Consider the following 25,834-nt stretch of genomic DNA (forward strand, 5'->3'; position numbering starts at 1 on the left):
AATATTTTAGTGTATATGGTGCAAGCACGTATTACGATGTTATTGTCTGTGGTATTAGCGCAGGTGAATAAATAGAACTCATATAAATTACTTCTGATTGGTTTGTTCTACGTACTATATGAACATAACTCAGAATTCTGGGCGAGACCGTAGTTCCGTGCAGTCTAGTTGGCGTCGTGTTGAGAAACATAGTCCGAATGCACGTGCAGGGTAATCTCTTGAGCAGCTGGTATCGGCAGATAGGAATAAAAAATGACGTAGCAAGGATGTCTTACTCAACACCTGCGCACAGCTTCAAGGGAAAATCTTCATGGAGATAAGACAGCCATCAGCTGTTTCACTTGCTCCTACGAAATAATATCAGGGCAGTGAAGCCTACTTCCTGTGTCATGGGTGTGTGGCATGACACAAAGAGAGGTGACACGAATGGAAGATAAGCTGACATATATATAAAGTATAGCTGAAGCGAACTTTGTCACAAGTTCTGGTATAGCCGTAAGTGGTTCTGCATCGACAAAGGTAATGTTTCCTCTCATGTGGCCAATACTAACCCCGGCTGCTATGACATCAGTGGTGCTTTAAGAAGCTTTAATTTTTATAGCGTCCAAAGCCTATTTCAATAATTAAGTCGAGGTTTAATGCAGTCTGCCGAAACAGTTGGCGTTTAGATGAAGCCGTGCAAAATAAGAGGGATGAGCACAATCAAGGAGACAAATTAATGTCGGGAAGGTTAAGGAGAGTGTGTAATGGCGTCACTTCGTGTTTTTCTGTGGCACCATTTCTAAAATGAAGTTTACGAAGTGCTACATGGAGATATATTGTAGGGTCTTACAGGCTTTTTCAAAGTAAAGGCTCACTGTGTATTTATTTCATGGAAGACATTGTGACATAACAGCTATACGGATAACTTTTTGTAAATTAACACTCATCATTCAGTCTGCATGGTTGCCCATGACATCTTCTTTGCATTTTCAGCAAAGGCCTATGAGAAAAATGGTAAGGGTAACATTAACTGTAACAATTCGCGTGATGTTGAATCAGCTTAAGGTTGGCAGTGCGAAGAGCCAATTGGATGAAAAGAACTTGTTGAAGGTCACCTAACCAAAGTACACTGAAAACAATGAATAGGAATCAACGGTGGAATTCAAAGTGAAGAAAATACTGGGCGGACCAATTATTGCACCTGGAGTTATTGCACCTGTGATGCACATCTTCGATGCTATTTATCTTTTTTCTAGCGTTACCGTATTCATTGGGCAGTGAATGAAATACTTATTCCATTTACCTTAAAGAAACAATATTTACGCAAAACGTCGACCGAAACAAATTTTGCTTAGAAATTCGGTGATTTGTCACCATGGAATTATCAGACGTTATTATTATTTTTTTTCACAGTAACAAGAAACCAGAATGAAGTTAGCAGTTACCTTTCTAGTGGTGATTCTCGCAGTGACAGGTACATGTAAGTAAATGTTCCTGTATTTCTTCAATTTTTTGTTAGCAAGGTGTACTGGATTTCGCTAACATATTTAAATGTTGTCTGCCTTTCAGGTGGAAGCCCCGAGTGAGTAGAGACAACGTTAACGTTTATTATTGAACTCATTTATTTATTGCTACACTTTTGCGTATTGAATGACGAACTTCTGCAAATCTTGATTATTTTGGCGATTCAGGTACCAAAGAGATGAAGTGGACGAGGGTAAGCAAAATAAATATAACTTTGATTTCAAACGGTTACAATGTATGAAATAACTGGGCTTTGCTAAGATTTTCTGCAAAACGCCAACAAACCTTTTATTCCGAATTTAGTGGTTTCATTGTAACCTATGGCCAGCATGAATACAGCCTTCATATTCGCTAAGCAATATGTTACTCAATAATGAAACCGCAAAGCGAAAGTATGCATCTCTAAAATGTGTGCTCTATGTTCGCTATTAATAGGCTCCATTTAGTTTGCGAATAAGCAAGGTTTACGTAGGATTTTGCTGCGTCTCCCATACACAAATCTCTGAATGAGTGGTTGCGGTGAATATCAGCACAATGTAGTGTCGTAATTTTTGAGCACGAATTCATAGGGAAACACAGCAAGGCAATGTTAGTACGTCTTATGCACTCATAGAAAAAGTGCTACTAGCTCCGACCATGTTTGAACAGTATGATAGGGCTATCTGATGTTCTACTCTACCGCAGTATTACTACACGAAAGTATTAGTAAAAAGGTAGCAACGAGGTAGTAACGAGTCAAGATCGGATGTTTATTAGCGAATGATTCCTTCTTACCTAATACTCGAAAAAAATTAGACTTAGTAAGTGCTTATTTCAAAAGTGGTAAGACGTGGCAGGTGGTGACGTGATGAAGTTGAACTTAAAATAATATGATTTTCGGTGTCTTACTGCAAATACCATGATATGATTATGAGAACGCAAGACGTAGTAGCGGACTCCGAAATAATTCGGTCCACTTGGGGTTCCTCAACAGGCACCTTAATCAAGTCTAAAAGCGTTTTTGCATCTCACCCGAACTGAAATTAGGTCGGCGCAGCAAGGATTGAGCCCTCCACCTCAAGCTCAGCACCACAAATGCATAGACAATGGGTGGCTTACGTTATGTATTTTATTGACGGTGTTGACCTTTTGATGAACGGTGATTTCATTCATTAAGCTGAATTAGCAGGTTGTGTGACTTCGTTGTGAAATAAGTAAAAACTGTAGAATGCACATGTTTATGTTAATTACTTTGTATATTGCATAAATGCATAGGTGCTCACCCGTAAAACATGTGCGTCCACATAATGTTACCCTGAAAGTTGTGTCGCGTGGAATGGCGGTTCCTGTATTGTCCGATACTGTGTTGTCCTTCGTGGTTTGTTTGTTTGTGTTCGAAGCAGTCATATGGTGCATAATGTTTCAAGCAAGCATGTCCGTGTCTTTACTTGAAAGTGTTAAAATCATGACAAATACACGTAGCACTACAGCCGCTTTCGTTTATGTTCAGTCTTGGTGGTAAATGATACTTCGTCCACTGTTACTAAATTCGGTTACAAAGACCTTAGTAAGATTGGCGACATGCAGTTACTAGTTTCTGAATAGTAATTGACGCGACTATTTTCTAGGAAGGTGGAACGCAGCGATAAGAAAATTACTTTTATATTTGTGGCGAAATATACAACTTCATGCACCACTACGAAAATTCTTAACAAGTACCATATTCTTGGTTGTAATTACTGTGGAGCACATTTCTCGAAGTTCAAGATCTGTATACCTACTGCTGATGCAAAACTCGTGTTATGTGTGCCAGCCTTCCAAGGCCATACCTGATATCTCATACCTCATAACCTATTTCACAGATGACGCAACGACACCATACTGGAAGAAGCCTGTCGGCTGGATTTTAGAGCAGTTGGGAAAGTGGCTCCAACGGTCAGCCGAGGCCTCGCCGGCTTTATATTCTGCAGAAGACGCGGCCGATTTCCCTGAAGACGCCACGATTGAGCACATCAGAAGGGTTGCACAGCTTCTCAACAAGGTTGCGGATGCGGTAGAAAAGGGAGAGAAGGTCTACCTCTTCGACTAGGTGCCATGTTGCACTCTGTCGTTCAAGAGAGAAAATAAATGAATGATCCGCTTTATTTTTACAGCGAAGCTGTTAAGGGCTCAGTCTCCGATGGTCGTGTCTGCGTGTAGGAAAAAATCACCGCATATCCACGGGGTGAATGATGATGAGTGGGCGCAGCTCCGGAGAGAATGATCGGTAAACCGTGAATCTTCCGTGTAATTCGCCCAGTCTCGCCGCACTAAATCGAACGATTGACTTCCACCAATGACACGCGCCATATGTGACGTCATTCCTATTTTATAACTGCGGCCTTCATTATAATTGCACCATCTCCCGCTTAAGGGGACGCTAGCACAAACGCGTTAGAAACGTGCAGTACTCTCTATACTCGCGGACAACTTTCTGTGGCAATGAAGGGAAAGCTACGGGCGCGTGGTTGCTGCACATGTGTTACCGCGCGGAGTAGTCCGGCAGCGTTTGACAGTGCTCTTGGGTGCTCGGAACAAACGCTGAATCGACGCAGCTCTCACGTGCGACTGTTTCGCGTTTGCCCAGACGCGGAAGGGAAAAGCTGCAAAATATGTAAACTTTTTCGCTCAGTGGTGTGTTATGTCTTATTTAACTGCTGCTAAAGCTGTTTATGCTTTCTCTTGCCCAGCCTAAACCAACGTGGATTAAAACGCGGGACTCTTTTCAGAAGCGCTCTCGCTTGTGCGCGCTTTGCCTAGGTAGCTTTCCCTTCATTGCCACAGAAAGTTGTCCGCGAGTATAGTAAGGGGGAGAGGCCACAGCGTCTTACGCAGCCGTTCACACATGCCGGAACATGCACCGCGTTTGCCGACGCCATCACATGACTGCTGAGAGAGTATAACCCCCGTATTCATAAACGCTCCTCGACTTCACTTGCCACCACCTTCAACGCGTTTCGAACGCGCTGCCCAAGGCGGTGGCAAGTCAAGTTCAAGTCGAGGAGCGTTTATGAATACGGGGGTAAGGCGGAGAGGCCACAGCGTCTTACACCAGCTTCTTACACGGGCCGTAACGCGCTAGCACAAACGCGTTAGAAACGCGCAGTCTTTCGTTAATGTTGGGTATTTATTGTCATCGTGGTGCGTGTGTCCACGTGCGCTTCGAGGCGTAGTGGTTAGCGCCGCGCGTTCGGAAGCGAGGGGTCTCTGGTTCGATTCCGCGCTACGGACACAACTTTCGGAATTTTTTTTTTCATAAAAGTAGACGAGGCTACCTACTACGACGACGACGACGACTACTACTACATACTACAGAGGAGGGACAGACCCACACCCTAAGGAGCTTCGCCCCTAAAACTCTCATTGGTCGTATGCTGTATGTGCGAGTGAAAGCGCGCGAGGGACACGCGCTTTCACGGGGAGCGAACGCACGACGGAGAACAAACGAGACCTTCTTCCGTCGCGCGAATGGCCGTGGGGGACAGGAGGGAAGGAGGGGAGGCGCCGTTTAGCTGCGGCACCAAAAGCGAATCTTGCGACCGGGCGCAAGGGGAATTAGCGACTCAATCACCCATGCGAATAGAGGAATGCGGGAAAGCAGCGCGGGAGTGAGGAAGTGCGGCTTTCGCTTGCTGCTGCTGGCGCGCTTGCTCACGCCAGCGTTTTGAGAGCTGTTGTGTACGGTCATCGAGTGAGATCTATTCATGTTTGCGTGTGCACGCCGACACAATTCTTGTTAATTCAGTTAGTACGCGAATGTGTCCAAGTTTATACAGCCGATAAAACTACTAGCCTTACTCCGTACAGCTCGCTACTTATTAGCTATCGCAATTGATGCTTCGCCTTTGGGGCGAAACTGCGTCTTTTTTGTTTCGCACTTTTAATATTTCAGTCTGAGAAGATTTAACATAATAGGCATGCACTGCCGGTGTTTTGTTTCAGGACATTTATTTATGGACTGTCATTCTCAAAACTCTGAGGAGGTGTATAAACTTGGACATGTAGCAGCACCAGCAACGCGCAGAACTGTTCTCGACTGCGGCGGCGCATTGCCTGCGTTCGCACCGAACGCGTGCGGCGTTGGTGACGTGTTTATGAAGAACGTGACAACCTTTGTCGCACACCCTATGGCGGTGTGCCGTAGCGAGCATAAAACCATGGTCTCTGTGGTCACTAAATAAATGAAAACCGCCGGATCATATAAATTTCTCATTTTTTTAAAAATTCAAATAACCAATTACGCCATCACATCTTAATAGACATAGTTGGAAATACATAATTCCCACCATAGTACAGCTTCATTGGTCTTCCATCTCCCCCTCAGTGGAAGTGCTGACACTTTATTTTTATTTCTTTTACTGATAACACTATCTCACCGATTAAATAGAGGTAATTGAAGCCAGTGCGAACAGCTAAGAAATGCATGAGTGCTGCTAAATATTCTTGCGGACCGCTTTTTGCAATAAACGCATCTTAACGAAAATGCACAATGGGCTGTTTAGGAGACTCAGTCGGAGGGTAAGGTGATTTTTCCAGTGACAGAATTATGGTCATCGGTAGGTCCCAGCCGCCGTAGTACCTACAACAGCATTTCAAAGGATACCAAAGTTAGACGTTAGACGTAATACCTAAGTCAGACGACGCACATTCGACCCCGATTGGGCTCGATTGCGATTGAAAGTGCGTGTATGACACCGGTATGACACATGCTAAGAGCAATGGTAGAACATGAAATGTCGCTGTAGTTTTGATAAGAGAACTTTTCTGTGTCTCCCGCTGACGAAGACAAGGACTCTTGTTGGATCGTTTCTTTCCGTGACATTCTTTCTTCGACCACGGCTTATCACTTCCAGCCTTCCTATTCAAGTGAACCTCTCCGTTTCGCCACGTACTTCACGTTTTCCTTAAGAGCCTCCGAGATGTTAGGCCTTCCACTTTTGTTCATGTAATCGTATTCACGAATAATATAATGTGTACATTTGATCTTTGCACAAAATCACCATGTGCAGTGATAGCATTCACGTCTGATATCACTATTGCATGCGAAGTAAACATTACACTCCAGGGGCCTTGCTTATCTGTAGGTATGTAATTCATGTCTCAAGGGTAGATATATTTCATTGTCAATTTTCATAATGTGGTATCACTAGAATATAGCGTCAGCAAAGTGCTGCTCTGATATTTCCATTTCACAAGGTTGTCGTTAAATCGGTGTTTGGAATGTGCTTCAGGGGCGAAGGGCGTTATTTGGTGACGTACGAACTGCTGATTATAACAAATTGGTGAGTAAGCGCGTGCTAGAGAATGGCACACGTTGCTGATTAGCAATGCATGTTCTAACATCAATGCATTGTTTTACGTAATACATTATTTAAGAAGATAAGATAGCCGTCGGAAAGATATCAGGAATTTGCATGTGCTGCACTCTTGAGTCCGTGATGGCGGCGGTGGCATTTGTTTCCATGTGCTTATATAAGCAACGATAACTGACTCTTAGGCTAGCAAGGGTACCTTTACAGACCGGACCGATTCCCCAGATTCAGAGGTAAAGTAATTTTTTTTGCTGCCAAGCTATAAAAACTGATCATCTAAAAAATTGGGCTATCTTGCTTTTGAAGTAAAACACTCCGTCCGATCAGTATATCGTCTTCATATTGTCGTCGTTATGCCATCGTAGTCGTTCCATCATTGGCATTTTGTCGCCATCATTCCTTCATCGTCGCGCGTGGGATGCGCATCATCGAGCGCCACAAGTCCCATGTTTTTTTTTTCAATATCGACTGGACTGCGCGATTACCTTCCAATTCAATGCAAACGCTGTTTTCTATCCGCAAGCTCGTCTTCCTATCCTTCTTCCTGTTTACTTTTTATCCCCGCGCCCTTTCTCCCCAAATGTAGGATCCGAAACCAGCTGAAACGTGCTTACGCTCCCTGCGTGTTTTAAATGCGAAGCATTTCTCGGCGAGCATTTGCCACATTGGGAGTATCTATCTATCTAGCTGCTTACGGTCTTGGTGCTTTCCTGCTTGTTTTGTTACCTTGGTATCAACCAAAATTAGTATGTTATGACAATAGTGTATGGTGGACCTAAATGATAGATCATGACCTGAATATCATCACATTTGTGTCATGTATGTCATGAAACAGTCGCCTACGTCTTGGTACTCTCATTGTCGTTTCGTTAACTTGGTAAGTCCGAAAATTGTCATACAAGAGTGTATGACGAACATGAATGATAGGTCATGACATGAATATCACGACATGTGTTTCATGTAGGTCATGGAACAGCCGCCGACGTCTTGGTGCTCTCATAGTCATTTCGTTCACTTGGTAGCTACAATAATGACAGGTCATAACATGAATGTCATTACATGCCTGTCATGTAGGTCATGAAAGAGCCACCTACATCTTGGTGCTCTCATGGTCGTTTTGTTAACTTGGTAGGCTCCCCGCACACTGCTTCGCATAACATCGATCCCAACAGGGCCTGTGATCTGCCGGCATTTTTTTATGTCTGTCTATTTCAGGTGTAACGGGAGGCAATCACACAGACAGCGCAAGAGTTTTTTACATAGGTACATTACGGTGACGCTATGGCGTTACAGTAGCTGATGCACAACATGTGGAACTAGATGCTTCACCTCTTTCCTCTTTCGCCAGTTCTGGCGTCAGTACCTCGTCAAGTATAAGCATAGAGGGAGGAATATCATATAAAGTAGACGTAGAGACGAAAATCATTAAGAATAGCCAAAAAGTAAGCGTTAACCAGAACGATAGTCACAATATTAGCGTTAACCACGAGGCTAATAGATTGTTTAGCATGGTGAATTGCGCAGTATAAAAACATGTTCAGTGTCACTTCTTCATACTTCACAATTGGTGTTGTTCAGCCCAACTCTAACACGTTTAGCGGAATCTCTATTTGGAAGCTCAATTACCACTTTCTTTACGGAGAATGTAGGCCCATTATACGTCAAGCGTAGCGTTTCGCATTTCTCATAACTTGCAATTCTACCTGCACCGAGAGGCCAACATTGTGTTAGTATTGAAAGTGTGACGGAAGTTATGGAGCAGGCTTCGCGTTGACCGACTCCTACAATGTGTGAAAACTGCATTTTTTCACTTCTGCTATATCTCTACGTTTCCAGCCGCAGTGTGGCTGAGCTATTATATATGTAAGATGCCGGGTTCGGTCTTACAGAGCGGTGCCCGCATTTCACGGGGGGTGCCATGCAAAGACGCTCGTAAAGCGTGCTTTATGTAGGCGTTCAACTAGTGCAGGTGGTAAAACTTAAACCACATCTGTCTTACGGCGTCCTTGATATTTACCATACTCTACAACTCAACTCATGTTCTCCTCACATATTAAAAATGATTGTAATTATTCGAGGATTTCTGAATGGATGCCGCCATCACCATGTGTCTGGATGCCGCCATCACCATGATGTCGTTATTTTGAGATCGCACGTGCGGACCGCGCTTCGGAGTGAATGTGCCATAGTCACTGAGAGCAGATTGCAATTCTGTCTGCGAGCCTTGCCTTGCTTGTTCTCACTACAAGAAGCCAGAGGAGTTGAGTGTACATTCATAGAATCAAAGGCATGATTAAGCAATGAGTTTGTCGAGTTTAAGAGGCAACGCTTCTATTGATAATGAACTTCATGTAAACGCGGCAATCCTTCAGTAATATGTAACCTTTTCGAGTTGTCGACGTGACAAATAAGCTGATCATGCTGCAGCGTTTGCTGGAAAATGTACAAATATAAAAGAAAAGCATATACACCCTATGAGGTGTTCTTGACCCCAAATAGTAGCCGTCGCCTTTTTCGGTCTCTTTGGTTTCCTTGATGATATACCTCTGGCACTTGCAGAATGGTTGCTTGTACTAGTTGGTGAGGCATCTTCGAGGTTGTTGCGCGCAACGGTAAGCACAGAGACAAAAAAGGGGTCACAGTCACGTCCATGTCCCTTGTTTTGCCACTGTTGTTACCGTTGCGCTGTACACCCTTGAAGGTACAGGCAGGTCACGAACGGCATGCGCATTATCAGTGACGCAGCAGCCTTGGAAGGAAAGTAGCCAGCCTACTGTTTTCTATAAAGCAAACGAAAGCACAATAGATTACGGTTATTCTTTCCGCACAAAATACTCCTAAAGGGAGGTAAGCCTTTTTTTACAGTGTAGGCCGCTACATAATGTGAAAAAAAAAACTAATGATGTGTTTACTCTGAGAGAAAAAAGGGCACATGAATAGGAGCAAGGCAGATACATCGGATTCAGTGATATGCCTCTGGCATGGTGCTGGCGTGCCATTGTGAACAAGGGCTTATGGGGGGTGACAAAAACCAAGTATTAACAAGAATGCGGGTGGTATGGTGTAGCTGGTAATGAGAGTGGCATAGGCTACCGCATTTGTGTAGAGATTACTTGCACGCGGCCCGTCGTGTCCACAACACATTGTACATGGAATATGAATTCTCACAGTACATTAAAACAATTGTGTTAAACAATTGAATTTAAATTTGAATATCGCGCAAGGTACCCGAGGGTTGGAGAAAGTGTATATAAAAATGCTCATTGGAAGAAAAAGCACTCCAGAAAATTAGCCAAATAATTCAATCTTTTTTCTTTCAATATGTTCATAAATGTACTTCATCCCATTACCAATACGCTATAAATTATAGAAAAATTATGTCAATTAAAATGAATACTGGTAAGTTGAAATCTACAGCTGAAGCAAATAAAATGCAGCACGTCTTCGTGTTGTACGACATCCACTTATCTATGAGTCGTGTTAAATTAAATAAATAAAAAAAACACTGTAGAATCCGTTTACTTCTAAGGCAATAACAAAACTCTGCACAAAGAGCTATTTACATGCATTGCAGAGTATTTGGAGAAAGCTGTACAGGAATTTTCAAGTTCTGCACAGCGACAAGAACGCAGATATAGGAATTGGCTACTTGCCCAACTTATCATGGTCACGCTGTCACGGTTTCTAAAATGCGAATAAATATACTTTTCGGGAGGCAATGTGGCCAACCGAAGACCGGAACACGCGTTTAAAACAAATACATTGCGTGTAACGATACTTCGCTAATGTGAAATATTAGGAGACGCGATTTTTTCTGTTATGTGACAATAAAACAAAAAAGTCGCTAAACTACAAAGCAAAATGTGTGTACGGGCTAGTTAGTACTAAGTAAAACTTGCATGTTTAGCGCAGAACAGGACCAGTGACAAAATTCAAAATGATTTTGCGTTGCGCCATCTGTACTCGTCTCCGCTAAAATATTAGGATTAAGTGTAGATTATAAACTAATAATAATAACAGGAATAGGAGGGTAATTCTATTACTATTTTTTATTGAGGGATGCGCATTATCTAAAACGTTAGCAATCAGACAACAGGAGATGTACTGTTAGGCCGAACAACACAGGAACTTACTCTGTTAGTCGAATAAAATTTTAAAAAATTCGGCTAACAGTTGTAACAGGTCCTGCGCACCGTTTTTTCATTGAGAAAAAGTTATTTAATTTTATTTAATTTTATTACCTTAAAGGCACCAGTGAATGGGTATCACATCTTGTCCGCTGTATAATATTACGTGGTCTAATATGCGCAGCACCAAATTTATGTCTTAGCTTTTTTTTCCCCTCCTACTGAATTCTTTTGAGTGGGTTATGCATGACACCTTGCATCATCAAGAACATTTTCTTTGAAAGCGAAGCTTTAAATGTCTAGGCGAAATCGCATATAGCTAGATGAAATCGCCTGTATACAGGAACCTCGGACGCTACAGGACGCTCGAGTCAGCATTAACTGGAGCGTCGTCGTCTTCTACCGCAGCTGGCTCGTTGGCTCGTTGGCTCGTGCCACTGCTCCCGCGTTCGTGGTCGTCGTCTGCTTCGACAGCTGGCTGCGTTGCAGCTAGTGATTCCAGCGTAGAATTTCACTTCTGTTCTGTCGTCGTAATGGGGAGGCCTCGTATGAGCTATTGCTTGAGGGGGTATGAGACATTCATTGTCTTACGTAACGGACAGACTTAATTTTCAAACAATTTAATTTCAAAGAATAGCAAGCGGCAATGGCGGGCGAATTCTGCTAGCCATGCGGCCGACCAAACTCGAGAATTCGAACGCAAGCGACAACGGCGGACTGCGGGCATACCGCCAGTGACGTAGTTTTCTTCGTCGCAGCCGAACGTGTCTGTAACCTCATAATTGAGAAATACTTTAATGAACTCACGCGATTAACGCAGTGATAAACAGCGGGGCCGCACATTTCAGCTTCGCTGGTTAAACATCTTCACGGAGTGGAAGGACAGACGAATTTTTCCCTTCGAGCTCAGAATCATGCATGCCTGTTTCACTACCCCGTTGAGCTTGAAGCGGCTATGTAGCAGTATACCAGCTTTTTTTCTGGCACACTAGTGTCACAAAACTGCGGCTTGCAAGAGTAATCAACGCAGTGTTTCGGTGAACACAGTCGAACGCCTCAACAATAAAATGACCTGTATAGCGAAGGAATAATTGCGTCGTGGCCGAATTCCTACCTTTCACACGTCTGGTAAACGCTTCTATATCGAAGACCAGTACAACGGACTTCATTTAAAACGATGAAATTTATGTGTCCCTGGCGCCTGCACTGTTGCTTTGCAACGCTACTTGGACGCTACTTGGAAGTGTCCCCACAGTAGTGCGGCCTGCGTTAGCACTGCCGGGAGCGCCAGCGACACACCTGACGAGACTATCGATGTCAGCGAGTGTTACGTGCTGCTGCACTGCTCGAGGAATCCCTCAACTCGTATGCTGCTTCTTGTAATACAGTCTCGGGTGCGCCGGCTGAACAGTACGTCGCAGTTCATGAGAACGCGATGATGTAATTTTTTGCTGATGACCGTCGACGTCTTGGAAGACACCTCGGACGGAAAGTGCGCGAATGTCAACGAAGGCAACAGTGATGAAACGCCTGCAAACGAACCAGGAATTCTAAGGGCAATAGTTAGGAGAGTGGCTTTCGAGGATCTGCTAAGGAGCATACATGCAACGCCGTTTTAACACAGCTATTGAATGTAGGCTCCCTAGGATCTGCAGCTTTACCTTCTGTCGATTCCACGTTTGGCCGTGGCGCGGCCCTTGAATTTCCGTGAAATAAGGCCAGCGGCAGTCGCATTTTCCATGAGTCGAAGTGTGTACAAGGAAAACAACCTATTTTACAACATTTCGCTTTGAATTCATGTTAAATAACGGTTTGATCTTGTTGAACGCGCTTAGCGTGCATTATTGTAGGTGTACCTTGCGGTTATTGTGGGTGCGATCTCTACAGCGAAGTCACCTGTATAACAAAATATTTAGGAAATCGCAAGCACTTCGTTATTAAGGCGTTCAAGATTAAGCAGTGTCTAATTACGAACAGCTTACTTTGCATAAATAATTGAATTGACTGGAATTCAAGTATGAGAAATATTTCGCGAAACCGGAAAGATATGTGCACTAGGACTTGGCTAGAGTCTATTTTTTGTCCCCTTCTGTCCGGTCTAAAGTTTCACTAAACATTTACATCAAACTTGAGTCTATATATTGCGTCCGTTTTCTTTTGATTCATAGGATGTCTTTCATTTTCATTGTTCCAAGTTGTTATTAGCAAACCTGCGTGCGTCTGAGAACAAAGCTTTCCCTCAATGTCTACCTTTCGCCGCGTAGACCACCATAGAATCACTGTCCTTTAGTTGTAGGTGCACTTCAGCAACCAGTTTACGAATGGAATATATTGATAATTGATGCGGAGTAATCGTGAAGTTAAATTGTAAAAATTCTCAGCAAATCGTATCACTTAGTAGCTCTAACCTTTTTACTCCCCACCAAGTCTCGGGTGTTTTGAGCACGCGACTTTGATTTCCCGTACGTTTTTTGTGAAATTACAAAATGGAAACATGCATAGGCTTTATCCATGTGGCCAATCATTCGCCTCTGATCACAATGAATGCACGCTGCTGTTCCGGTACTTGTATATCACACAACGCGTTGATTATGCAGTTATTCAAGAACGCTCTGTGAGCTCGCATCCGCACGTTCGAACTATTGTTCCTAAATAGCATTTCGGTAATCACAGTGCTTTTGCAAGCACTTATTTGGCAGGGTATTCGACTTGTTATTACCAGAGGTAAAACAAATATCGCACGTTTTAGATTACAATGTTTAACATAATATACGGACCTTACGAATAGAAAACTGTGCGAGACAGTAGCGCTTTTGGCGCTTAGAATGCGTAATCTAGAAAAGATAATAATTGTCCGAATTGTGTGTATCGTCAACAGCAAGTGACTTCGGTAGATAGGAAGAAACGCTGACGTCGCAGGTGTGCTCCTCAGAACACGTGCATGAAGTTTGAAGATAATTATTTTTCAAGCAGATAAGGGAGCAATCAGCTCTTTGCCTTTCTCCAATAGAATCATATCAGTGAAATGAAACCTGCTGCGGAGGTCGTGGGTATGAGCAGATGACATGAGCTGCGGTAACATGAAATGGGTGTAGGCAACATATATAAGACGTCTGTCGCTCACTTTGACACAGGGTCCATATAGATGCGGATAAGTGAATCTTCATCGCCATAGGTAATACTTCTTCTAATTTATTCAGTACTCACGTCATCATTTCACGTCACGTCATCAATCATTTATCTGTCAACTTTCGCGGTGCTTTAAGTAAGTCATAAGGTTCTAACCAGTTCCTGCACTTGCATTAGTTTGGCAGTGGAGGTTTGACTAAGCCTACCAAAATAAAGAAACGACAAAACTTGAATGTGTCAACTTCGCGAGACCAGATAGAATTCGCTGAACTGTCAAACCCGATCAATAAGAAGAAAGTAAGAGATATTCCAAATTATAAAGTAGAAAAAATTGAGGAAGTAGTAAAATATGGACTCAGCATAAGACCAGTGAGAAGAAAACTTAGCATAGGACTAGGCAAGATGTACGCTCTGAAAGATAAGCAGGCTAATATAATCAGCAATTTCGATGAAATATTAAGAGCAGCTGAACAATTCTACAGTGGCCTGTACAACCCCAGAGCAGCCAAGCTACTTTCATTCGAAGTAGCGGTTAACAGGATACAGAGACTCCTTCTATAACTAGCGATGAAGTTAGAAGGGCCTTGCCAGATGGAGGAGATATCGTGCTTGAAAAGCTTGTGGCTCTATCGTGCCTCTAGAGCATGCCTCACGACTTGCAGTCTACCAGATAGCTGGAATAATGCCAACATTATACTGATCCATGAGAAGGGAGATGTTAAAGAATTGAAGAATTATAGACCCATTAGCTTGCTTTCAGTATTGAACAAAATATTCACCGAGATAATTTCCAATAGAATCAGGGCAACACTTGACTTCAGCCAACCAAGAGAACAGGCTGGCTTCAGGAAGGGATATTCTACGATGGATAACATTCATATCATCAATCAGGTAATCGAGATATTTCCGGAGTACAATCAACCTCTCTAATGGCTTTTATAGATTATGAAAAAAACATTTGATTCAGTAGAGATACCAGCAGTCATATAGGCATTGCGTAACCAAGGAGAACAGGAGGCATACGTGAATATCTTGGCAAATATCTGCAAGTATTCCACAGCTATCTTGGTTCTCCACAAGGAAAGTAGAAAGTTACCTATCAAGAAAGGGGTCAGGCAAGGAGACACAATCTCTCCAATGCTATTCACTGCATGCTTAGAAGAAGTATTCAAGCTCTTAGACTGGGAAGGCTTAGGAGTAAGGATCAACGGCGAATATCTCAGCACCCTCCGGTTTGCAGATCACATTGCCCTATTCAGCAACAATGGATACGAGTTACATCAAATGATTGAGGACCTTAATCGAGAAAGTGTAAGAATGGGTTTGAAGATGAATATGCAGAAGACAAAGGTGATGTTCAATAGCCTGGCAAGGGAACAAGAATTCAGGATCGCCAGTCAGCCTCTAGAGTCTGTAAAGGAGTACGTTTATCCAGGTTAATTGCTCACAGAAGATCCTGATCATGAAAAGGAAATTTACAGAAGAATAAAATTGGGTTGGAGTGCATACGTCAGGCATTGCCAAATCCTGACTGGGAGCTTACCACTGTCGTTGAAAAGAAAAGTGTACAATCATTGCATTCTACCGGTGCTAGCATATGGGGGAAAAGCTTGGAGGTTAACAAAGAAGCTCGAGAACAAGTAAAGGACCACACAAAGAGCGATGGACCGAAAAACGTTAAACCTAACGTTAAGAGACAGGACTAGAGCGGTGTGGATCAGAGAAGAAATGAGGATAGGCGATATTCTAGTTACATTAATCGGAAATAGTGGAGCTGGACAGGCCATGTAATGCGTATGATGGATAACCAGTGGACCATTAGGGTTACTGAATGGATACCAAGAGAAGCGAAGCGCAGTAGAGGACGCCAGAAAACTAGGTGGATTGATGAAGTTAAGAAATTCGCAGGCGCAAGTTGGAATAGGCTAGCGCAAGACAGGCGTTATTGGAGATCGCAGGTAGAGGCCTTAGCCCTGAAGTGGATTTAAATATAGGCTTATGATGAACCAAAAGAGCTGGCATTTTCCCAAAGACTGACACGGTCACGGGTATGAGCGCAAGCTTGGAGCACAATCAATAGTCTTAAGGCTCTGAAGTTATACAACTTGGGGACACATCGTAGTAGGTTCTAATTGCTTTTTTGTAAAGTGAATTGTTATCGCCCGTTTTATATTCAGGGAACGTTTTGTCACATAAGCACTATCTGGATCAAGTTAAAGTAACATAAAATGTTGATTGTAAGGATAGCCCACGTATCTTGGTTGCACTTACCCCCCCCCCTTCCCCCTTCAGGAGCCTATTTGTAGAAACTAAATTTTCAAGAATTACCTCCTGAAAATGCATCACTTTGAGTCAGGTGAAAGTTGGAATTTTGAAGTATGTATTCGACCTAAAAGTTAAAAAGGCGTACTTAACCAAGGTAACCCCTAATCACTGACTTACTAACGATTGAAAAATTGTGAATCGAGTGATAACCTGGCGGTCAAGCTATTTTACCTGAAGTTCACGAAGATGAGGCACTTGTTCAATTGAATTTGTCTATTATGAAGCGCTACCTTATTTTCCGGCCAGTGAATAAAATACTTGTCACCTTTACCTAAACAAAGCTATATTGATGCAGAACTTCTAATGAATCATACCTTCTTTATATGGAATAATCAGTTGTTATCATTTGTTCTTTGTTTTTCAGGCAAACTCGAGACGAGAATGAAAGTCACAGTTTCTTTTCTAGTGGTTATTCTGCTGGTGACGGCATCCTGTAAGAAAATGTGCCTTCATTTTTTTCCTTTTATTTTGCAAGGTGTTGTGAGATCTTGCTAATATATTCAACTATTATCTCTCTTTCAGATGGCAGCCCTGCGTGAGTACTGAGAAAGGCTACATTTTTTTGTGGCGGACAAATGTTATTGCAGTATGCTGGCTCAATGTTATATTTGTTGCCTCTTCAATGGCTGAAATTTCTGCTACTTTTGCGCATTTTTTGCCTTTCAGGTACGAAAAAGATGAAGTGAAGGAGGGTAAGTGAAATACACAATAATTATGCTATCTAACGGGTACATTATATTGTAAGATTACTGGGCTGTAATAAGATTTTTTACACGTTTTTAACTGAAATTTCCTTTCTTATACCGAATGTAGCGGTTTCATCGCAAGCTATAGCCAGGCTGATTACAGCCTGTATATTCTCCGAAGAAATACATTACTTAATAAATAAACAAATAAAAACTAGGTTTCGGGCTGATGTTAAGCGGATTGTTTCCTGTTAGTTCCTTATCGAAAGACCCAATTTTGTTCGCTAGTAAAGAAGGTTCACGTTGTAATAAACTATGCCTATCGTGCACTAATTTCTGAATTAATGCTTTCTGCAGAATAATGCACTGATAAGTACGTAATTTTTGAACAGCAATCTAATGGTAAATGGATTATAGCGAAAATGGTAAATCCTATACAGTGGTACACACGGTACTACAAGCTCGGATCATCTTTCAAATTCTAGATCGGGCTGTGTCTCATGTTTCGTTGCACTCTTAGAGAAAAAGCAGAAGGTATTCATAAAATAGTAATACAGCAGGCACACAGGAATTTTATCAGCCATTACATCCTTTTTGCAAGTTCTCTAATTGCCGCCTCCTAAAATTATTTGCTGCGTAAAATAGTAAGATTTCGCAAATTCTGCTTATGGCTTGCCCACAGTTTATATTGTGCTGTGATTAGGCGGTGTTAGTGTGATCTGTAGAGGACCTGCAGGTTAATTATGTTGACTAACAGTGGTTGGTTACCTCGTGGTGCACATTTGAACAAAGCATACATTAGGCAAAAGTATGCTCATAACTGTGCTTATTAACCAAGATACTCAGGTGGTTGCCCCTAAAACGAGTGCTAATAAAGCTGTAGCTATATGTATACATATACGGTCGTTCTTGAAGACGTGTCATGTAGCATCCCAGTCTGTGCTGTGTGACGCTTTCTTCAGCTTTATCATTTTATAATTTATGTGTAAAGTGGTTACTCGAAGCAGTATTTTTCTGGCAAGCATGGTATTTAGGTACCGTTATTTGATGGACTAACGTTAAGAGACAGGAAGAGAGCGGTGCGGATCAAAGAACAAACGGGGATAGCCGATATTCTAGTTGACATTAAGCTGAAAAAATGGAGCTGGGCAGGCCATGTATGCGTAGGAGGGATAACCGGTGGACCATTAGAGTTACAGAATCGGTGCCAAGGGAAGGTAAGCGCAGTCGAACGACAGAAGAAAACTAGGTGGGGTGATGAAGTTAGGAAATTTGCAGGTGCTAGTTGGAATCAGCTAGCGCAAGACAGGGGCAATTTGAGATCGCAGGTAGGGGCCTTCGTCCTGTAGTGGACATAAAAAGACCGTTTTTGTTGATGATTTCATGGTGTTACGAAAATAGCAAACCATGTAATAATGGCGCCCATGACTTCCTTTTCATCTGCGTAATAAACATTGTAACGTGCGCGATTATACTGCTTCGGTTATTTATACCTAAGTGCACTTTTGTGACAAACAGCTCATAACTTTATCATATTAGCTGACGTGACCTTTCTTCTAGGAATCTATATCTAGGTCGAAAATTGCGGCCGAAAGAAACTGCTTTATAATTAAGGCGAAACACGCAGCCTCATAAAAACGCTAAATTTTTTTTAAAACAAAAACCTACTCTTGAACGTGTCTCATCATTTCGGCCCACTTTTCTTGACCTTCCGGATAATTTGAGCTACAGGTTGTGCAAAACTCATTTGTGCGCCAGCCTTCCAAGCCCATCTCATATGTCATAACCGATTTCACAGATGACGCTACGGCGCAGTACTGGAAGAAGCCTGTCGGCTATTTGCTAGAAATGATTGCAAAGTGGCTCCAAAAGTCAGCCGAGGGATCGCCGGCTTCATATGCTGCAGAGGACGATGCCGGTTTGCCTCAAGACGCGACGATCGAGCACATCAGAAAGGTTGCACAGCTTCTCAACAAGGTTGCGGATGCGGTAGAAAAGGGAGAGAAAGTTGACCTGTTCGCCTAAGGCTCGTGTTTCACTGTGTGTTTAACGCGTGTCAGCAACATGAATTATTTGTTTTCATGATATGTCCTTTAGTTTTGCACAATTTCTGACTCCCTGCTTAGAGAGAAAACAATAAAACTACAGTCGATATTGCAAGAATGAATCACTGTGGGAAATTCTGGCTTATCTTTTGTCAATAAACACACCCTTACAGAAATATGCATTGGGCTTTTATGACACCCAGTCTTTGGCTGACTTGTTTTACCTATCGTGGACTTATCTGTATAGGTAAGCTGTACCCACCGCGATGCCTGAAACAGGTATTTGCTTCATGCGAATACATGAAGCAAATACCTGTTTGCTTGCTTGCTTCGCGTGAGGGATTGAATCACCAGTTCCCCTTGCGACATAGCACAATGGAAACTGGCGACTCAATCACCCATGCGAAAGGAGGAAAGCGGGATGGAGGGAGAGCGGCTTTTGCTCTGTGAGCAATTAACTGCGTACTTGTACTTTGCGCGGTGACGGGCGATCGCTCGCACCGTATCTTGAAAGCGATCTGCAACACGGCTCCTACCTTTGTACGTATGCGCCGTGGTTTCGCCGCTCAGTTTCTGTTGAAGTGATAGACCGCAGGAACCTTAGCTCGCTGCTGCTGGCGCGCTTGCTCACGCCGGCGTTTTGACAGCGGTTGTGTGCGGTCATCGAGTGTTATCTATTCATATTTACACGTGCGTGCTGCCAACATCCTTCTTCAGTTAGTAAGCGAATGTGTCCAAGTTTATAGAGCCGACAAAATTACTATCCTTACTCCGTATAGCTCGCTACTAATTTGCTATCGCAATTGATGCTTTGCGTTTCGGGCGAAACTGCGTCTTTTTTTCGCACATTTTAATTTCAGTCTTAGCAGACTCAACATAAAAGGCATGCGCTGGCGGTGTTTTGTTTATTGAAATTTGTTTATGGGGTGTTATTCTCAAAACTCTGAGGAGCTGCATAAACTTGGACATGTAGCAGCACCAGCAACGCGCAGAACTGTTGTCGACGGCGGCGGCGTTTTGCCCGTGTTTGCACCGAATGCGCGCGGCGTTGGTGACGTGTTTATGAAGAACACCCTATGGCGGAGTACCGTAGCGACCGTAAGGTCATGGTCCCTGTGATCACTAAATAAATAAAAATCACCGCATCATATATTTTTCTCATTCTTCAATAATTCAAATAACCAATTACGCAATCACATCTTAATAGTCATAATTGGAAATACACAATTCCCACCATAGTACAGCTTCGCAGGTCTTCCATCTCCACCCCAGTGGAAGAGACGACAGTTTTTTCCTCTGGGCTAGCTAGGACAGTGCCGAGGCCTATACGCTGCTTGCTTCAGTATACAGGGTGTTTCAGCGAACACTTTCAAAATTTATTTAAAGTTGCCTGTGGCAGATACCCCAATTCTAGTTCATGAGCTGGTCTACTCGAAGAGGTGGACATTACTTGCACAAAACATTGAAATGCATAATGAACTAATTAAAAATCACTAATTATGTTTTTAACTAATTACCTGATGGCCCATATTGCAATTTAGAAATTGTAGCCGTGGAGTTCGCAAGGCGGATCCACTTGGCACGAATTCTCGGGATGACACCAGTTTCGAGATATTAATTCCCGAACTTTGCGGAGAAATGCATTGGCGTTCCAGTTAATTTTGTGCTTAAATGAATTAAGCGACGTTTTCTTAAGAACCTAACTGGAACGCCAATGCTTTTCTCTGTAAAGTTCGGGAATTAATATCTCGAAACTGGTATCATCCCGAGAATTCGTTCCAAGTGCATCCGCCTTGCGAACACCACGGCTACAATTTGTAAATTGCAATATGGACCATCAGGCAAGTAGTTAAAAACTTAATTAGTGGATTTCTGTTAACTATTTGATTATGCATTTCAATTTCTTGTGCAAGTAATGTCCGCCTCTTCGAGTAGACCAGCTCATGAACTATAATTGTGCTATCTGCCACAGGCAACCTTTAAGGATTTTTGAAAGTGTTCGTTGAAACACCCTGTATATGTGACGCGAGCAGGAGGTTGCGGACGTAGAACAACATGGTCGCCCGAACACTGCCTTTAATCTTCGTCTTTCTCTCCTTCACCACTAATGTACGGTACCATCCTTGTGTGGTTCGTTACACACTTCCCCCTCCCCCCGAGAGAGTCGTAGGTACAAGGGCAGATGATGCCCACTTAATCTCCTTACATGAACGATTTCAGTGGGGCAGTCCGGTGCGTCCAGCATAGCTGGGGTGGCCGAGGCTGGCTGTGGCACTCCGGACGGCATAGGTATGCCCCGATGAAGGAAGGTTTTGACACATTGCAGCAGTGGAAAATCGGATGTAGTGGATGTCAACTGATTCGCCGCGACTTGTAGACACGCGGTGTCTCTTGCTCGAACGTTCAATGGACTGAGTAGTCGAGGCGAAGTCTTTGTTCGTCCGGTATGCCGAGAAAGTTCCCGTGTCGTTTTCGTCGTTGTGCACAGCGTTGTCGCAGGAATATTTGGGATGGGAGCATTCCTGATGGGTGGTGCTGAAGGTGTACTCGGTGACGCTCCTTTCTCGCAAAACACAATAGTACTTGTTGAGTTCGCCTTGGATTGAGTTGGCTTGCGCACTGACGTTTTCCTTGCTGTTGCAACTGTGCTTTCGGCGGTGCTCTCCGTCGTCGTCTGTGTCGAAATGGTCGTCGAGGTAGCTGAAGTTGACCTTGGAGTGACTGATTTCGATCAATCTGATGTGGCAGCGACAGCTGATGATGTAGCACTGCTTCTTTAATAACGCTGGTATCTTGTTGGCATATTCGTGCCGTCAGTGGCAGGTAATTAACACACTGCTTGCTTTCGTGTGGCTTATCTGGTGGCGAGGGCAGTTTGCCAGCGTTCTCAGGATACTCTTCTGAGGTTGCTGCGACGTCATTTAGAATGGACGCTTCTGTAATTTGACAGTGTGCGATATTGTTTGGCGCGTGCGAAGCTTCTGAAGTGGCAGCGGCTTGTTGAGGTGTCGTATGCAAAATAAAGCTTGAGAGTCACGAAGCAGGTTGATCTCTAGATTTAAGTGACTGCAAATTGTCTTCGCCTTGAAAGGTACGTGCATTGGTGCTGGTGGTTGTATTCTGATTTCGTCTTGGCAGTAAGCAAGTTGGCTTCATTTCAGCAGAAGAACTGATTGGTGCTGTATCTTCTCGATTCGTGTTGTTGATACAGAAGTTTGTGTCCATGCAGTTTCGAATTCCTGGTGATTGATCGCTGGAGAATGTCGCAGCGGATGTGGCTTGACCATGTTCTTCCAGAGAAGGGTCGCCTGCCTGAGATGTCATGACATCGTGCTCAATTGTGTAAGGCAGGCACTAATGAGGAGAGTCGTGTGACTTGAAAGTGCGTAGTGGCTCGCGCATTCGAGACGAGCGATGGAATCCGTCAGAAGCTGCAACGACGACATCAGTGCTGCAGCGTGCTGAAGACGTGCATAGTGTTGACTGACGTACGGGGGTCAAGCGTGGTTCAATGTCGTGTTTCGAAGGAACGAATAGGCGTGCATATCGTTTAATGCGCAGTGGCTTTTCTTTTACTGGGAATGCCAAGTTCATGCTAGGCATGCGATTGCGCGTCTTCTTCGCGGGAGAATCACGACAAAGAAAACTCGCTGACGATCTTCTCATATTAGCCAGTTCATTAGTGCAATGTTGCGACTGTGCGTAACTGCATTCGAATTCCTGCTGCTGGTGAATGATGCAGGGGTCTTCATCATATTCTTTGAAGCGACTGATCATTTCATCTTTGATTTCTTTCCATGATTCTTTATATTCAAATATATGGGTCAGGTAGAATCGAAATGCCTCACCGGTCAGGTATTCGTCGAAGCTGGCGACCATCTCCCGTTCCGACCATGATGCAGTGGTTGCGTGGACCTCGTAGAAGCGGAACCAGTCTTCCACGGGCCAATCGTCCGCTGATCCAGCGTACTTGGGGACGTCCAAGGCTTCCGATGGTGTGGTCATGATGCTGGTCGGTGTCGGTGGTAGATCTCTGCGCTTCGGATTCACAGCGTGGTGTTTAATACTTGCATGATGATGTGAGCACGATGCGGTGGCTGCAAGGTCTTTATCCTGTCGACTAGTGTGACGCGAGCAGGAGGTTGCGGACGTAGAACACCATGGTCGTTGTTGTTGTTGTTGTTGTTGTAGCCTATCACGCCTGTGGCTCCTACCCACGGAGGGGGATTGGCCAAATGGGTGAATTATTCCAAATTAATATGGCGGATACATTTCCGAATATCTATGAAATTAGTATTGAACAGCGTAGAGTTATATGTTAAAGTAAATCAAGAAAGTCATATCGAGTGAGTAATCATTAATTTGAAAGTACAAAAAAAAGATAGAATTTAGCAGGGTATTCGTTTGGAGTCTGTAAGGAACGTTTGGACGGCGAAGCAAGCATCCCTGTGGCTGAATCCCAAAGTGGACGCCCCGAACAACATGGTCGCCCGAACACTGCCTGTAATCTTCGTCTTCCTCTCCTTCACCACTAATGCACGGTACCATCCTTGTGTGGTTCGTTACACACACACAGACACACACACACACACACACACTACATATATATATATATATATATATATATATATATATATATATATATATATATATACATGTGACCAGCCGCACAAGGACGGTGCGGTGCAGTGTGGTGAAGGAAGAAGTTCCGAATAAACATAAATGTCCGCCGAATCATGAAGTTCGTGAACACCAGAGAACTGCTCAGCCCTTTCCAAATTGGTTTTAGACCAGGCATGTCCATCTGGTGTGCGCACGCAGACATAGAAAGTCGAATTCATATTGCACGGCGCCACGGGAGATGTGCTGCACTGGTCACGCTAGATATCGCCAAAGCTTATGATAGTGTCGAGCATGCAATATTATTGGATAGAATGAATGCACTAGATCTCCCACATTACTTTATAAGATGGACAGCCGAGTTTTTGAGGGGGAGAGAATTTTTCTGTGTTAGGAATGGCATCGCCTCTAGAAGGTTTACACAGACCAGGGGTGTACCTCAAGGGGCCGTTTTGTCTCCCCTATTTTTCAATTTATTACTAAGTGGTATACCTTGTCAGGCTGATGTAAACACATATGTCTACGCAGATGATATTGCATTTTTTGCTTCTGCAGACGCCATTCAGTCTCTTTACGGAAAATTGCAAGCTTATCTCAACACACTTGAAAAATACCTGGAAGGAATTCGCCTATCTCTGAACGTTAACAAGAGTGCGGTGCTGGCCTTTCCGCTAAGTAGTCCAGTGTATTTAACTCTCTGTTATCAGAACAAAGTCATCCCCCAAGTTGAACAAACCAAGTACCTTGGGGTGATTTATGACAATAAACTCAATTGGCTACCGCACATTGAGTATATTGCTAAAAAAGGGGGCCGTGCTCTCGGAATATTACGACGGCTGAGCAACAATCGGTCTGGCATGCGAAGAGACACACTACTAAGGATATACAAAATGTATGTCAGGCCAGTATTAGAATTTGGGTGTGTTCTTTTCTCTGGAAGTGCCGCGTACAAAATTCGTCCCCTTGTTTTAATAGAACTGGATGCGCTCCGACTCTGCCTTGGCCTCCCCAAATTCGTATCGAACGCTGTGCTTTACCTGGAAGCGCGAGTGCCATCGTTAATGGCTAGATTCAGACTACTAACAGTCCAAACCTTTCTGCGACTTCACGAATCGCCTTTCAGAAGACACCTGACAGTGTTCATAAGTCAGCCCACTTTATTTTTTAATGTCCACTGGCCCCGTTTTCACACGCCACAGGTGGTTTTTGCGCAGGTAATACTCGAGCCGTTGAAGGTTAAGCTCTATAATATAACTCCTACAAAGTCTGCTACCCTCTCTCTAGAAATAATTTTTGATAACATCTACCCAAATAATGCAAAACTTTTATCTTCACGAATTCTCAATGCCATGCTGGATGATCACTTGTGTCATATTCAGACCAATGCTATAATAGCTACAGATGCATCACAGAACCACGAAAAGGCAGGTGTAGGATTTTTTTCTCATTCGCTAGATTGGTCCTATTCGATTAGACTTCCAGATTTTACTCCTATCTACACAGCGGAATTCTTAGCTGTGGTTTTAGCATTACGGAAGTTGAACCCCTCTCATTCATCAGTTGCTATTATCACCGACTCACTCTCTCTATGTTCGTCGCTTACAACGCGTAGCGACTCAAAAATTTTGCAAGAGTTACATCTGTTAGCTCCGTCTCATTTGAGTTTGCTTCGCTTAATTTGGGTGCCCGGGCACAAAGGTTTGCCTTTGAATGAGTGTGCAGATTCATTAGCGAAGGCTTCCCTAGGGGGTCCTTTAGTACCTGCCGTTCCCCCAACCGCCAATATCACTGCCGCTAGGTTTAGGAGATTAACAATGATGAATGAGATATATAATTCTAGTATGGCTTCGCATTCTGACTACCACCATCTACTATTCCCTTGGAATCGTAAATTCTGCCCAACACGAAAATTAGAGATTACACTAACCAGGATACGTTGCCGCATCCCGACACTAAATTTCTATACACACAGGGCTGGTTTGGCGGCATCTCCTTTGTGTATACAGTGCGGCGAACCAGAAACTATTGATCATTTTCTCCTTGCTTGCCGACGATTCTCCTCAGTA

At 43.4% G+C, this 25,834-nt stretch overlaps 2 protein-coding genes across 3 annotated transcripts; both read left to right on the plus strand.

The window, feature by feature from the left end:
* Positions 1–447: 447 nt before the first annotated feature.
* On the plus strand, positions 448–3,629 carry LOC119441691 (uncharacterized). The gene is made up of 5 exons (XM_037706289.2): positions 448–519; positions 1,396–1,462; positions 1,552–1,564; positions 1,674–1,699; positions 3,348–3,629. The coding sequence occupies exons 2-5, from the start codon at positions 1,411–1,413 to the stop codon at positions 3,572–3,574; spliced, it is 318 nt and encodes a 105-aa protein (XP_037562217.1). The 5' UTR covers positions 448–519; positions 1,396–1,410; the 3' UTR covers positions 3,575–3,629.
* Positions 3,630–6,955: 3,326 nt separating this feature from the next.
* Positions 6,956–19,337, plus strand: LOC119441692 (uncharacterized). 2 transcript variants are annotated; one of them, XM_037706290.2, is made up of 5 exons: positions 6,956–7,069; positions 16,782–16,850; positions 16,940–16,952; positions 17,084–17,109; positions 18,902–19,337. In XM_037706290.2, exons 2-5 carry the CDS (start codon positions 16,799–16,801, stop codon positions 19,126–19,128), a joined length of 318 nt encoding a protein of 105 aa, XP_037562218.1. In that variant the 5' UTR covers positions 6,956–7,069; positions 16,782–16,798; the 3' UTR covers positions 19,129–19,337. The 2 variants fall into 2 exon arrangements, with proteins under 2 accessions (XP_037562218.1, XP_049519061.1); XM_049663104.1 differs by lacking the exon at positions 6,956–7,069 and adding an exon at positions 14,120–14,138.
* Positions 19,338–25,834: the final 6,497 nt, after the last annotated feature.

This window comes from Dermacentor silvarum, chromosome 2, assembly GCF_013339745.2.
Source record: "Dermacentor silvarum isolate Dsil-2018 chromosome 2, BIME_Dsil_1.4, whole genome shotgun sequence".
NCBI classification, from domain to species: domain Eukaryota; kingdom Metazoa; phylum Arthropoda; class Arachnida; order Ixodida; family Ixodidae; genus Dermacentor; species Dermacentor silvarum.

What these genes read in the sequence shown, in the direction of transcription:
- LOC119441691 (XM_037706289.2), top strand. Translation starts at nt 1,411, where the DNA reads ATGAAGTTAGCAGTTACCTTTCTAGTGGTGATTCTCGCAGTGACAGGT. An exon ending in AAGAGATGAAGTGGACGAGG is followed by an intron (nt 1,700 to 3,347) that starts GTAAGCAAAATA and finishes CCTATTTCACAG; the next exon opens with ATGACGCAACGACACCATAC.
- LOC119441692 (XM_037706290.2), top strand. Translation starts at nt 16,799, where the DNA reads ATGAAAGTCACAGTTTCTTTTCTAGTGGTTATTCTGCTGGTGACGGCA. An exon ending in AAAAGATGAAGTGAAGGAGG is followed by an intron (nt 17,110 to 18,901) that starts GTAAGTGAAATA and finishes CCGATTTCACAG; the next exon opens with ATGACGCTACGGCGCAGTAC.